This window comes from Anopheles arabiensis, chromosome 2 (genome assembly GCF_016920715.1).
Source record: "Anopheles arabiensis isolate DONGOLA chromosome 2, AaraD3, whole genome shotgun sequence".
NCBI lineage: Eukaryota > Metazoa > Arthropoda > Insecta > Diptera > Culicidae > Anopheles > Anopheles arabiensis.
Window position 1 is genome coordinate 58,322,196 of NC_053517.1, and position 12,161 is coordinate 58,334,356.

General features: G+C 47.8%; 1 protein-coding gene across 1 annotated transcript; it reads left to right on the forward strand.

Moving 5' to 3' along the window:
- Positions 1–1,954: 1,954 nt before the first annotated feature.
- LOC120897849 lies at positions 1,955–2,506 on the forward strand. The gene has a single exon (XM_040302986.1). It carries the CDS (start codon positions 1,979–1,981, stop codon positions 2,393–2,395), a length of 417 nt encoding a protein of 138 aa, XP_040158920.1. The 5' UTR covers positions 1,955–1,978; the 3' UTR covers positions 2,396–2,506.
- The last annotated feature ends 9,655 nt before the right edge of the window (positions 2,507–12,161 follow it).

Genomic DNA, 12,161 nt, shown 5'->3' on the forward strand with positions numbered 1-12,161 from the left:
GTTCCGCACGCTGCTACTCTGCTGCTGGCGATCTCTCCGGCGGCGACCGGTTTGTCCCGCAAGCCTCATCCGGCTGAAGAGCATATCCCAGCAGCCCGTTATGGCATCCTGTAGCGGTGGTACAATTGCTGCAGCAAGGACGGCACACATTTCGCCCTTCACGTCGGGAACAACACGTCGGTGCTGCAACTGGGGACGGAATGCGACCTCCCCCTCTCTCCGACGAATAAAAACGGCAGCAGCGGGGCGGCATGGGACCTCGCCCCCTCTCCGTTGACACTATTGCTGCATCGGGGCGGCATTGGACCTCGCCCCTCTCCGTCGAACATAACGGCAGCAGCGGGGCGGCATGGAACCTCGCCCCCACTCACTGGTCTACGACGGCTGCAGCGGGGCGGCATGGAACCTCGCCCTCCTCTCCGTCCAACACGACGGCTACTGCAGCGGGACGTGGCATCTCGCCCCCTCTCCGTCGAACACAGTGGCAGCAACTCAGTGGCCTCTCGCGTCACCAATGATGGCCCGGCAGCTAGGCAGAAAGACAATTCGCCTCTTACACTGCCGGCGCTCCTTGGGCTGCAGCCCGACGACACCTAGCGTCGCCGCAGATGGCCCGGCAATCAGGCTTCGACCTTTCCATTGCCGGCGCTCCCTGGGCCTGCAGCCCGGCGAATCAAACATCGCCGAGTGTGTGTGTGGCTGTCCCTTCTGTCCCCATCGCGGGACGACAGCCAGGGCCACGGTCTTAACGGCGGCGGCGGCAGCGGTCCTTGTCGAACGGCGTCCCACTGTCGCGGGGACCCGTGCCATCGCGATGGCGCCGGCTCCAACCGACGCGCTCGATCGCGATGGCGACCGCGGGTTCTTCTAGGGATCCTCCTTACGCAAGAGGATCCCATCCTCGTCGCCACTGTTGTGTCTTTGGCTTGCATCACGTACTTTATTAAAACACTAATATAACAGTACACATCATAAATAATAACAAGCACAATACACACTAAAATACTCGGCCGCGCGCCAGCCGTACCGTGCCCTGCCGGGAGCCCTGCTCGACCGGCTGCTCGCAACACTTGCTTGTCCGAGCGCACAACACACACTAAGCGGCCCGCGCTTAGTGTGCGTACGACAGTGTGCGTGACACACTGTCGTCCCCTGGACATTGACCAGTGGTAGCACAACTACCACGGCAAGTCCAGGGGTCGGCACGGCTGCCCACAACACCAGGAGATGCCGAATCCTCGATTATACGCCTCCGCTTTCTACCAGTAGCTGGTCGAGGATCAGAGTTCCGATTGTGAGGCGTGGATGCAGTTTGAAGGAGGGTAAAACCACTGCGAACTTCGGCGACAATAGGCTCAACGAGCTTGCCAATAGCTGCTACAGCTGAGTTGAGGGCGGCTTGGAAACCGACCTGGGCGCCTATTTCTTTTACCGAACGGCAGCGCGGATTTTTAAGCATGTTAGTGCAGCCAATGCAGCTCCAGTGCAGGTCGACATTGGACAATACTGCGTCAATCAGCTCGGGGGGCAATTTGCAACAGCCGCGGTGGAACGTAGCGTCACAATATGCACAACTGATGATGCAGCCGGTGGCCTCTAGCGGTTCAGCACACGAGAAGCAAATAGCCGCCATCGCGAAATCACGCGTAATCACAGCACAACACTGCTAAGCCGAGCAGGAAAAAACAGCAGGAAACCACAGTTGTGATGCAACTAAACAATTCGCCAAGACGAAGCGATGATGTTAAACAGTTTAATAGTCCGTAGAAAAGGCAACAATGCGATGCGACGCAGAAAACACAAGAGAATTATTGAAAAATCACGGAGCGCGACGGAAATGCGGCCGAACAATTAAACGTCAAACGTCAAACGTGTTATAATAGAGTGTTATAATAGAGTCTGCTATCGTCGATATATACGCCAGACTGAACGAAGCTTGCAAAAGTACCCTCGCCGCTTTTGGAGCTTTGCCGACAACATGCGCAAGTCAACTGGCCTCCCCGGGACTATTCGGTATAAGGATAATTGTGCACACTCGCCATTAGATATTTGTGAACTGTTCGCCACGCGTTTCGAGGATAGCTTCATCTCTAACATCACACCTCCGGAGGCTGTTGCTTCCGCGCTCGTGAACACTCCGGCTGATGCAATTCATGTCACGCTACCTATCGTCACCGAGACCCTGGTTACCCAAAAAATCGAGCGTCTAAAGTCGTCATACTCCGAGGGGCCAGATGGTATCCCAGCGACAATTCTCAAGCGTTGTGCCGTATCGGTAGCTCCTGTTTTAACTAAGATTCTTAACGAATCTCTGCGCACAGGAACCTTTCCATCACTGTGGAAGGTCTCTTGGCTAACACCCATCTACAAAAAGGCAGCAAAAACGAAGCAGTGAACTATCGAGGTATTACCTCTTTAGCTGCCTGCGCCAAAGTGTTCGAGCTAATCATCTATGAACCATTAATGGCATCTGCCGGCAAATACATCAGCACTAACCAACATGGATTCATGCCTAAGAGATCAACTACGACAAATCTGATGCATTTCGTTAGCGGCTGTTATAAGTCCATTGATGATGGTATGCAGGTTGATGCCATTTACACGGACATTAAGGCGGCTTTTGACAGTGTGTCCCACAACATTCTTCTGGCAAAACTTGATAGACTTGGATTATCACCACCCCTGGTAAAGTGGATGAAATCGTATTTATGTGGTCGTTCATATGCAGTTAGAATGGGCTCCCACCAATCTAGATCTATCGGTGCCTCTTCCGGCGTACCCCAGGGCAGCAACCTGGGGCCTCTGTTGTTTCTGCTCTACATAAGCGACTTGTGCACGGCACTCCCGGATAATAGTTGCCTACTCTACGCAGATGATGCTAAAATCTATCGTGAAATCCGTGAGCCCGAGGACCATCTTCAACTTCAAGCCACTTTGACTGAATTTGTCTCCTGGTGCAAGCGTAATGCACTAAGCGTCTGTATCGATAAATGCGCCATAATCTCATTCAGCCGTTCAAGAGCTCCAGCGCTGTTTAATTATACGCTTGATGGTCAGAACCTCGAAAGAGTGAACTGTGTAAAGGATCTAGGAGTCCTCCTAGATGCTAAACTCTCCTTCGAAGAACAGATAGACCAAGTAGTCGCTAGTGGCAATCGTCTACTTGGCTTGGTCATAAACATGACGCGCGAGCTTCGTGATCCTATGTGTTTCAAGACACTGTACTGCGCACTTATCAGACCACTGCTGGAATATGCTAGCATTGTTTGGTGGCCAGCATCTACTCGGGCACTTGCGCGGCTAGAGTCCATTCAACGGAAGGCAACGCGCTTCGCCCTTCGTGATTGGCCGCGTCGTCTCGACTACAGAACTAGGTGTCTGCTGCTTGGAATCCCGCCTCTCGCCGAACGTGTTGAGCACACCAGACTAGCATTTATCACGGGAATTTTAAACGGAACCATCGACTGTCCCGAGCTGCTTTCAAGGATTCACCTCTATGTTCCTGCCAGAATACTCCGTCGCCGACCAATGCTGGCAGTCGCTGAAACCCGAACAACATTTGGCTCTCGCAACCCCCTTCTTTGTATGTGCCGTCTATTAAATTCAGCTAACGATATTTATGAGCCTGGAATGACGATAACGGAACTGACTTCACTTTTAAGTGTTCAGAATGCGTTCAACAATAACAATATATAAATGTTCTGTTCGTTATCTAATGTAATGTATTGTAAACAAATTTTGACTCGAGAGGGCTTCATAGTCCATCGATTAATAAACTAAACTAAACTAAACTAAACTAAGCAGCACCAGCCAACCTCGTTCGAAGATGACGCCCGGAGGCGCGTTCCTCAAGAAGGAAGTAAGACCCCTCAACAAGGAGCGTCGAGTAAGACAGATGAGGCAAGTGGTAACGGTCCGACAAATCCAGATCGCGACGAGGAAGAGACGCTGTCAGCGTTAGAAAGTGCACGATGGGAAAGTGAGGAGCGGCACAGACGGCGTATTGTGCTTGAACGCGAGCTGCTAAAGCTCGATATTGCGGAAGCGCAAACTGGCGAGACCGCCATCGCGCAGCCCCCGAACACTTTGGGACGAAAAGAGAAAGAATTTCAAGAGTGGGTCCGCGACATGGAGAATTCCATGCGCCAGCCCATTCGCGACAAGGATGGCCGTTCGCGGGGTCAACATCCTGTGGTTCAACACCCCGACGCGAGAATCACACGCAAATCCTCACACGATACAATATGGCCACGGCATGTACGCAACACAACATGATGCAGGGTACGCGACACACATGCAGCACCCAACCGGCATTATCGCGCGATTTTTATGTGTATCTATCATTTTTCTCATTCTAACATTCAGAAAAATTTTCGTTCTGCCTCGCTCTTCTGGGTGTTGGTCTGGTTTTGCTTGCAACTTTTCTGTGTCACATCAAACATTCTCATGTTTCATATGGCTCTTCTCTTTCCATCGTTAGAGAGAAACTCTTGCGTCTCGCTTTTCTGGGACTTATCCAATTTCGCTTCCTACACCAATCGTTCACGCAAGCGTTCTCTCTCCCGCTCTTTGTATCATTGTACAGGTACTCCCCCGATATACGCTATCAATGCGGACCGGAGGCAATAGCGTATCTCGAGTATTATCGAAAGTCAAATTTCGAGGTTTTCAGTCAAATTATAGCTTATTTTCGTATAATTTTGCATGAAGTGGTAGGTTTTAGCCACTAAATTAGTTATTTGATCTGATTTCAACTGAAGATTACAATGTTATACCTTTTGAAATGGTTTTTAATATTCAACCAAAAGGGAATTTATTTTCCATTTCACATTCCATTTCTCAAATTAGTACAATTTGCTCAAAGAACTGTCAAATTAAAAAAAAGCGTATAGCGAAATCACGTATTTCGAGTCTGGCGTATATCGAGGAATACCTGTATATCCACACGAGGAAGGCGCTGCTTCGCGTTCTCATGAAAAAGTGGTAGTGTGAAATCAAGTTTGCAAGCAGAAGAACCGCTTGAAATCAAGTTTGCCAGTCGATGCGTGGTCGTTTTTTCTCTCGCGAAACCACTACGAAAAAACTATTTGGTAAATACAGCCTTTAAGTAAGAGTTACATCAATCTTTATCAAACTAAATGGTATTAATAATTGTGATATCAAATAATATTCGTTTTCTATAGAAATCCACGAAATTCTATAGAACACACGCACGAACGTAAGTGAGCACGGACCACGATAGAAACAATATTCAATTGATTGGTAAGTATTGCGCTTCGCGTGAAGTCGGAACAGCTGTTGGCAAAATATTTAATATTTCCCTCTATCCCTAGGAGTGCCGAAAACAACAAAACAAGAGAGGAAAGAAGGCAGGAACGATCCTCCAACGTGCTAGCGCCTGGTAGAGGAGAAGCGGCAGGAAGGTAGAGGCGATCATCCAGCGCGCTAGAGCAGCATGTGAGAGCAGCGAGAGGGATTCAAGCAGGAAGAATTTTTAACGTGTGGACACCATTCGACGAAGACAACGCTGGATTAAAGGAAGAACGAGGGCAGGCAAGACGGGTACGTGTGTATCTCGCACGGGTTTTCGGCAGTGTGAATTGTGTGAGTATTGAAAAGTGTATGTGTGAGTAGAGGTAAAGAGGTAAAATAAAGAGCGAATGTGTAGAACGGAAAAATGAGAGAGAGTCTGTGTTTGTTTTGGGAGAGAGGAGAGAATGAATGAAATTGAACAATAATGTAGCATACAGAAACTACATGTATGATACACGCTGTCGCACCGTTGCAGAAACGTGCTCTTTAGTGCTGCTAATGAGCACGATTTGAGAACATTTGAGCCCGTTTTTTCTTATACAAAATTTTTAAATGTCGCGCGATAATGTCGGTTGGGCATGCAGGATACGCGACGCATCCGCGAGATATTGCATCGTACGAGACACAACCGAATGCGACACAGTACGGGTACACTACGCATCAAGCGTACGCGAACCGCCCGGAAAACTCACTGCACTTTGGGAATACGGAGCACTTGGGTCACACAACACTGCAACACCCCACGACCACAGATACACGGCACTTTCTTAAGCCAGAGCCAGGTAGCAGCACGCCAACCTGTACCTCGAGATTTGCCACCCTTCTCTGGGAATGTGGATGATTGGGCGGTTTTTATCACCGCGTATGAACGTACTACCGCTGCTTGTGGCTATACGGATGATGAGAACGTAATCCGGCTGCAACACGCGTTAAAAGGGCCCGCGTTGGAGGCGGTTGGACACCTCTTATCCTTCCCGGACGGGTTGAACGAAGCGATCGAGACCCTCAAGTCTCGCTATCGAAGGCCCGACTTGATTGTTGAGTCCGTCATACGGAAAATAAGGTGTATGGCTGCTCCCAAAATGAACGATTTGCCCAGCTTGTTGGAGTTTGGGTTTGCTGTGAAACGTTTGCTCGGAGCAGTTAGGGCGTCGGGGCTGCATGCCTATATGTACGACGTAACGTTGTTGAAGGAACTTGTGAAGAAGCTGCCACCAGTCACCTATATCGATTGGGCGAGGACCACAAGAAGGATGCGTGAGGTAACGTTGATGGAGTTTGGACGGTGGATTGGTGAGCTGGCGAGCGATTTGTGCCGTGTCATTGATATGACGCCCGTCCTGGGGGACACGATGCGGCACCTCGACATCCTGACCCGCTCCCGAAACGACAGCAGTTCCAACCCCAACCGTTCCAGAATCGTCGAAGTCCGCCTGATCGATTCCAGCCCTCTCGACCAATCCAGATGGAATCGAACGGCACGGGGCGAGCACATCCGGCCTACTGCAACGTGACAGTCCTGCAAGAGATGAACGTTAGTGACCGGACGCCAGAGATCGACATACCTGTGTCGATGCCAGCGTGCGTCGTCTGCGGTGAGAGCTGCGGATCGCTGTTACAGTGCGAGAAGTTCCTGGGAACTACAGTAGCAGCAAGGAGAGCATTTGTGAACGAGCGAAGGATGTGCAGGAAATGCCTCGGTTACCACGCTGGCAATGCGGTGCTCCACCGTGTGGAGTAGATGGATGCAGCGTTCAACATCACGAGCTGTTGCACGGGGAGGACACATCATCCGGTATCAGCCGCCACCAGGATCAACAAACTGAGCCAACAGGTAACAACCCGGGGTCTTTCGCTAACGTTCTAACCCATGCAGGAACAAATGATGGGGCGATCCTCAAATACGTGCCGGTGTCTCTTCATGGACCAGCTGGACGTGTAGATACGTACGCCTTTCTTGATGATGGGTCTACATCGAAACTCATGGATGAAGGACTGAGGGACGAACTTGGTCTAACTGGCACACCTCATGCGCTGAGTCTAAAATGGACGGGAGGAGTGACCAGAGAAGAGGATGATTCGGAGAGGCTGCAAATACGTCTGTGCGGCTACGACGAGTCACCGACGGATGAATTGACACACGTGCACACCGTGAAGCAACTCGCGCTACCAGGACAGTCAGTCGACGTGGTTCAACTGGCCGACAAGTACCCCCACCTGAGGGACCTACCTGAATAAATAAATGCATTTTCAGTAATTTGTTTTACAAATATTCAGTGAAACTACAAAACCATGTATTACTCAATAGCTTTCAGTACAAAATGTAACTGCAGCAAACTTAGAAAATTTGCAGTGCATGATTTCACACCATTTCACAACCACCCCCGTCACCTCCCCTCCCCCCCCTCCCGTCGATGGATTTGGTAAAGGGGCCCCGTCTACCGTTACGCCTAGGGCCTCGGAGAGGCTTGACCCGCCACTGATTTGGACTTATTACTACATTTTAACGACAATGCCAATCTTTAAAACAAATTATCCAATCAACCTGTGATCCATAAGTAGTGTAAGATCCACGACAGTTATAACTTAAATTTTAGAACAGTTGATTGATCGTATGGTATCTTTTGATCATTCCGTACAAACACTAATCTCCAACATCTATTTTTTATCTAATACTGCTCAACGTGTTTCGCATCCCATACGAGGATACATCGAGGAAAAGCTATCCCCTTACGTAACACAACACGACGTGACTGCGCTTAATATGGCATTTCTTCCAGTCTCAACAGTTCCGCTTGTTTTTTTAGATAAGAAGTAAGTTAACATTTATTGTTTCATTTCTACAATTTATTTCAATTACTATATATTTAGTAATAATGCAATCTTATCACTTTTTTTTACAGCTCTTTCGAACATTGCTCAAAGCAATTTTAAGCTCCCACTAATTTTAAGAACTATAATCTAATTATCTTCTACTATTTACACACTAATTGATCTCGGCTTATGGCAACTAGACTTATTTATGTATTTGTTTCGTTTTTAATTATCACTTTGATTAAATTTTAGCTGCATCCAATCTTTTAATGTTTATCCGAGCAATTGCCTCCTAATTCTTGTATAACTAGTACTATATTGTTATATTTACACAAAGGTATTTTATCTCCTACTTTTGCTCTTCCTGTCCACGAACATAGCAACAAAATGTTAGGCCCTAGGATAAGTGAAGAGCGTCACAAGCACGTTGTTTATAATCGCCTAATCTAGTGAACAATACAATCAAACAATACACATCAGGACGAAGGAGTAAATTAACGGCAACTAACTTACATTTAATAGACTTAAGGTCAAGTGTCACCATAGTAGATGGTGAATAAAATTTAGTTTATGAATGTTCAGTTCACTAGACTGTATCTCTAAAGTCTCTACTAGACTGTACTCCAACTACCTGTCATAAACGGGACGTTTTAAAACGAGCGACCAGTACACGAACAAGGCATGAAGCGTAACAGGAAAAAAGCGTTAAAAAGGGCCGCAAGATAGGAACGAGCCCTTTTCTAAACCAATCGCGGAAAAACGGACACATTTTTTTGGCGCATAATAAGATAATAAATCCTTTTTTTGGCAAGAGATTTCATCCACTTTGGTTTTAGTTCCCAACATTCCAAAAAATTTGGTTCGATAAATCCAAACACATGTTGGTTCGATAAATCCAAAATAAATTGGATTTGGAAATTCGTCAAACGATTTCGTGTACGGCATTCCTCGTTCGTCGTGTAGTTTCGCGAGTCGAAAAAATAAATCACGCGCGGTGTGTGTCGAAGTGCCTGTGACCAAAAAGTGCAATGGAGCAGCAGCAATTGCGTGGTATGCCAAGGGCAGAGCCGGCTACCGCAGGGACTGTCCAAGGGACAGAACGTGTCAACGTTTACACTAGCCCCGCGGAGCATCGTCCACCCCAGGAGCATTGCGTGAGACTCTCTCCCCGTCGGAAGGTTCCACTGTGGAATATGTGTACGAGTGGGCAGCGAGTAAGGCGGAAAAATTGCAGCAGTACCAGCCAACCTCGTTCGAAGATGACGCCCGGAGGCGCGTTCCTCAAGAAGGAAGTAAGACCCCTCAACAAGGAGCGTCGAGTAAGACAGGTGAGGCAAGTGGTAACGGTCCGACAAATCCAGATCGCGACGAGGAAGAGACGCTGTCAGCGTTAGAAAGTGCACGATGGGAAAGTGAGGAGCGGCACAGACGGCGTATTGTGCTTGAACGCGAGCTGCTAAAGCTCGATATTGCGGAAGCGCAAACTGGCGAGACCGCCATCGCGCAGCCCCCGAACACTTTGGGACGAAAAGAGAAAGAATTTCAAGAGTGGGTCCGCGACATGGAGAATTCCATGCGCCAGCCCATTCGCGACAAGGATGGCCGTTCGCGGGGTCAACATCCTGTGGTTCAACACCCCGACGCGAGAATCACACGCAAATCCTCACACGATACAATATGGCCACGGCATGTACGCAACACAACAGGATGCAGGGTACGCGACACACATGCAGCACCCAACCGGCATTATCGCGCGATTTTTATGTGTATCTATCATTTTTCTCATTCTAACATTCAGAAAAATTTTCGTTCTGCCTCTCTCTTCTGGGTGTTGGTCTGGTTTTGCTTGCAACTTTTCTGTGTCACATCAAACATTCTCATGTTTCATATGGCTCTTCTCTTTCCATCGTTAGAGAGAAACTCTTGCGTCTCGCTTTTCTGGGACTTATCCAATTTCGCTTCCTACACCAATCGTTCACGCAAGCGTTCTCTCTCCCGCTCTTTGTATCATTGTACAGGTACTCCCCGATATACGCTATCAATGCGGACCGGAGGCAATAGCGTATCTCGAGTATTATCGAAAGTCAAATTTCGAGGTTTTCAGTCAAATTATAGCTTATTTTCGTATAATTTTGCATGAAGTGGTAGGTTTTAGCCACTAAATTAGTTATTTGATCTGATTTCAACTGAAGATTACAATGTTATACCTTTTGAAATGGTTTTTAATATTCAACCAAAGGGAATTTATTTTCCATTTCACATTCCATTTCTCAAATTAGTACAATTTGCTCAAAGAACTGTCAAATTAAAAAAAAAGCGTATAGCGAAATCACGTATTTCGAGTCTGGCGTATATCGAGGAATACCTGTATATCCACACGAGGAAGGCGCTGCTTCGCGTTCTCATGAAAAAGTGGTAGTGTGAAATCAAGTTTGCAAGCAGAAGAACCGCTTGAAATCAAGTTTGCCAGTCGATGCGTGGTCGTTTTTTCTCTCGCGAAACCACTACGAAAAAACTATTTGGTAAATACAGCCTTTAAGTAAGAGTTACATCAATCTTTATCAAACTAAATGGTATTAATAATTGTGATATCAAATAATATTCGTTTTCTATAGAAATCCACGAAATTCTATAGAACACACGCACGAACGTAAGTGAGCACGGACCACGATAGAAACAATATTCAATTGATTGGTAAGTATTGCGCTTCGCGTGAAGTCGGAACAGCTGTTGGCAAAATATTTAATATTTCCCTCTATCCCTAGGAGTGCCGAAAACAACAAAACAAGAGAGGAAAGAAGGCAGGAACGATCCTCCAACGTGCTAGCGCCTGGTAGAGGAGAAGCGGCAGGAAGGTAGAGGCGATCATCCAGCGCGCTAGAGCAGCATGTGAGAGCAGCGAGAGGGATTCAAGCAGGAAGAATTTTTAACGTGTGGACACCATTCGACGAAGACAACGCTGGATTAAAGGAAGAACGAGGGCAGGCAAGACGGGTACGTGTGTATCTCGCACGGGTTTTCGGCAGTGTGAATTGTGTGAGTATTGAAAAGTGTATGTGTGAGTAGAGGTAAAGAGGTAAAATAAAGAGCGAATGTGTAGAACGGAAAAATGAGAGAGAGTCTGTGTTTGTTTTGGGAGAGAGGAGAGAATGAAAGAAATTGAACAATAATGTAGCATACAGAAACTACATGTATGATACACGCTGTCGCACCGTTGCAGAAACGTGCTCTTTAGTGCTGCTAATGAGCACGATTTGAGAACATTTGAGCCCGTTTTTTCTTATACAAAATTTTTAAATGTCGCGCGATAATGTCGGTTGGGCATGCAGGATACGCGACGCATCCGCGAGATATTGCATCGTACGAGACACAACCGAATGCGACACAGTACGGGTACACTACGCATCAAGCGTACGCGAACCGCCCGGAAAACTCACTGCACTTTGGGAATACGGAGCACTTGGGTCACACAACACTGCAACACCCCACGACCACAGATACACGGCACTTTCTTAAGCCAGAGCCAGGTAGCAGCACGCCAACCTGTACCTCGAGATTTGCCACCCTTCTCTGGGAATGTGGATGATTGGGCGGTTTTTATCACCGCGTATGAACGTACTACCGCTGCTTGTGGCTATACGGATGATGAGAACGTAATCCGGCTGCAACACGCGTTAAAAGGGCCCGCGTTGGAGGCGGTTGGACACCTCTTATCCTTCCCGGACGGGTTGAACGAAGCGATCGAGACCCTCAAGTCTCGCTATCGAAGGCCCGACTTGATTGTTGAGTCCGTCATACGGAAAATAAGGTGTATGGCTGCTCCCAAAATGAACGATTTGCCCAGCTTGTTGGAGTTTGGGTTTGCTGTGAAACGTTTGCTCGGAGCAGTTAGGGCGTCGGGGCTGCATGCCTATATGTACGACGTAACGTTGTTGAAGGAACTTGTGAAGAAGCTGCCACCAGTCACCTATATCGATTGGGCGAGGACCACAAGAAGGATGTGTGAGGTAACGTTGATGGAGTTTGGACGGTGG

Bases quoted from the DNA above. Each gene is read 5' to 3' on its own strand.
- LOC120897849 (XM_040302986.1), top strand. From the start codon at position 1,979: ATGCGCAAGTCAACTGGCCTCCCCGGGACTATTCGGTATAAGGATAAT.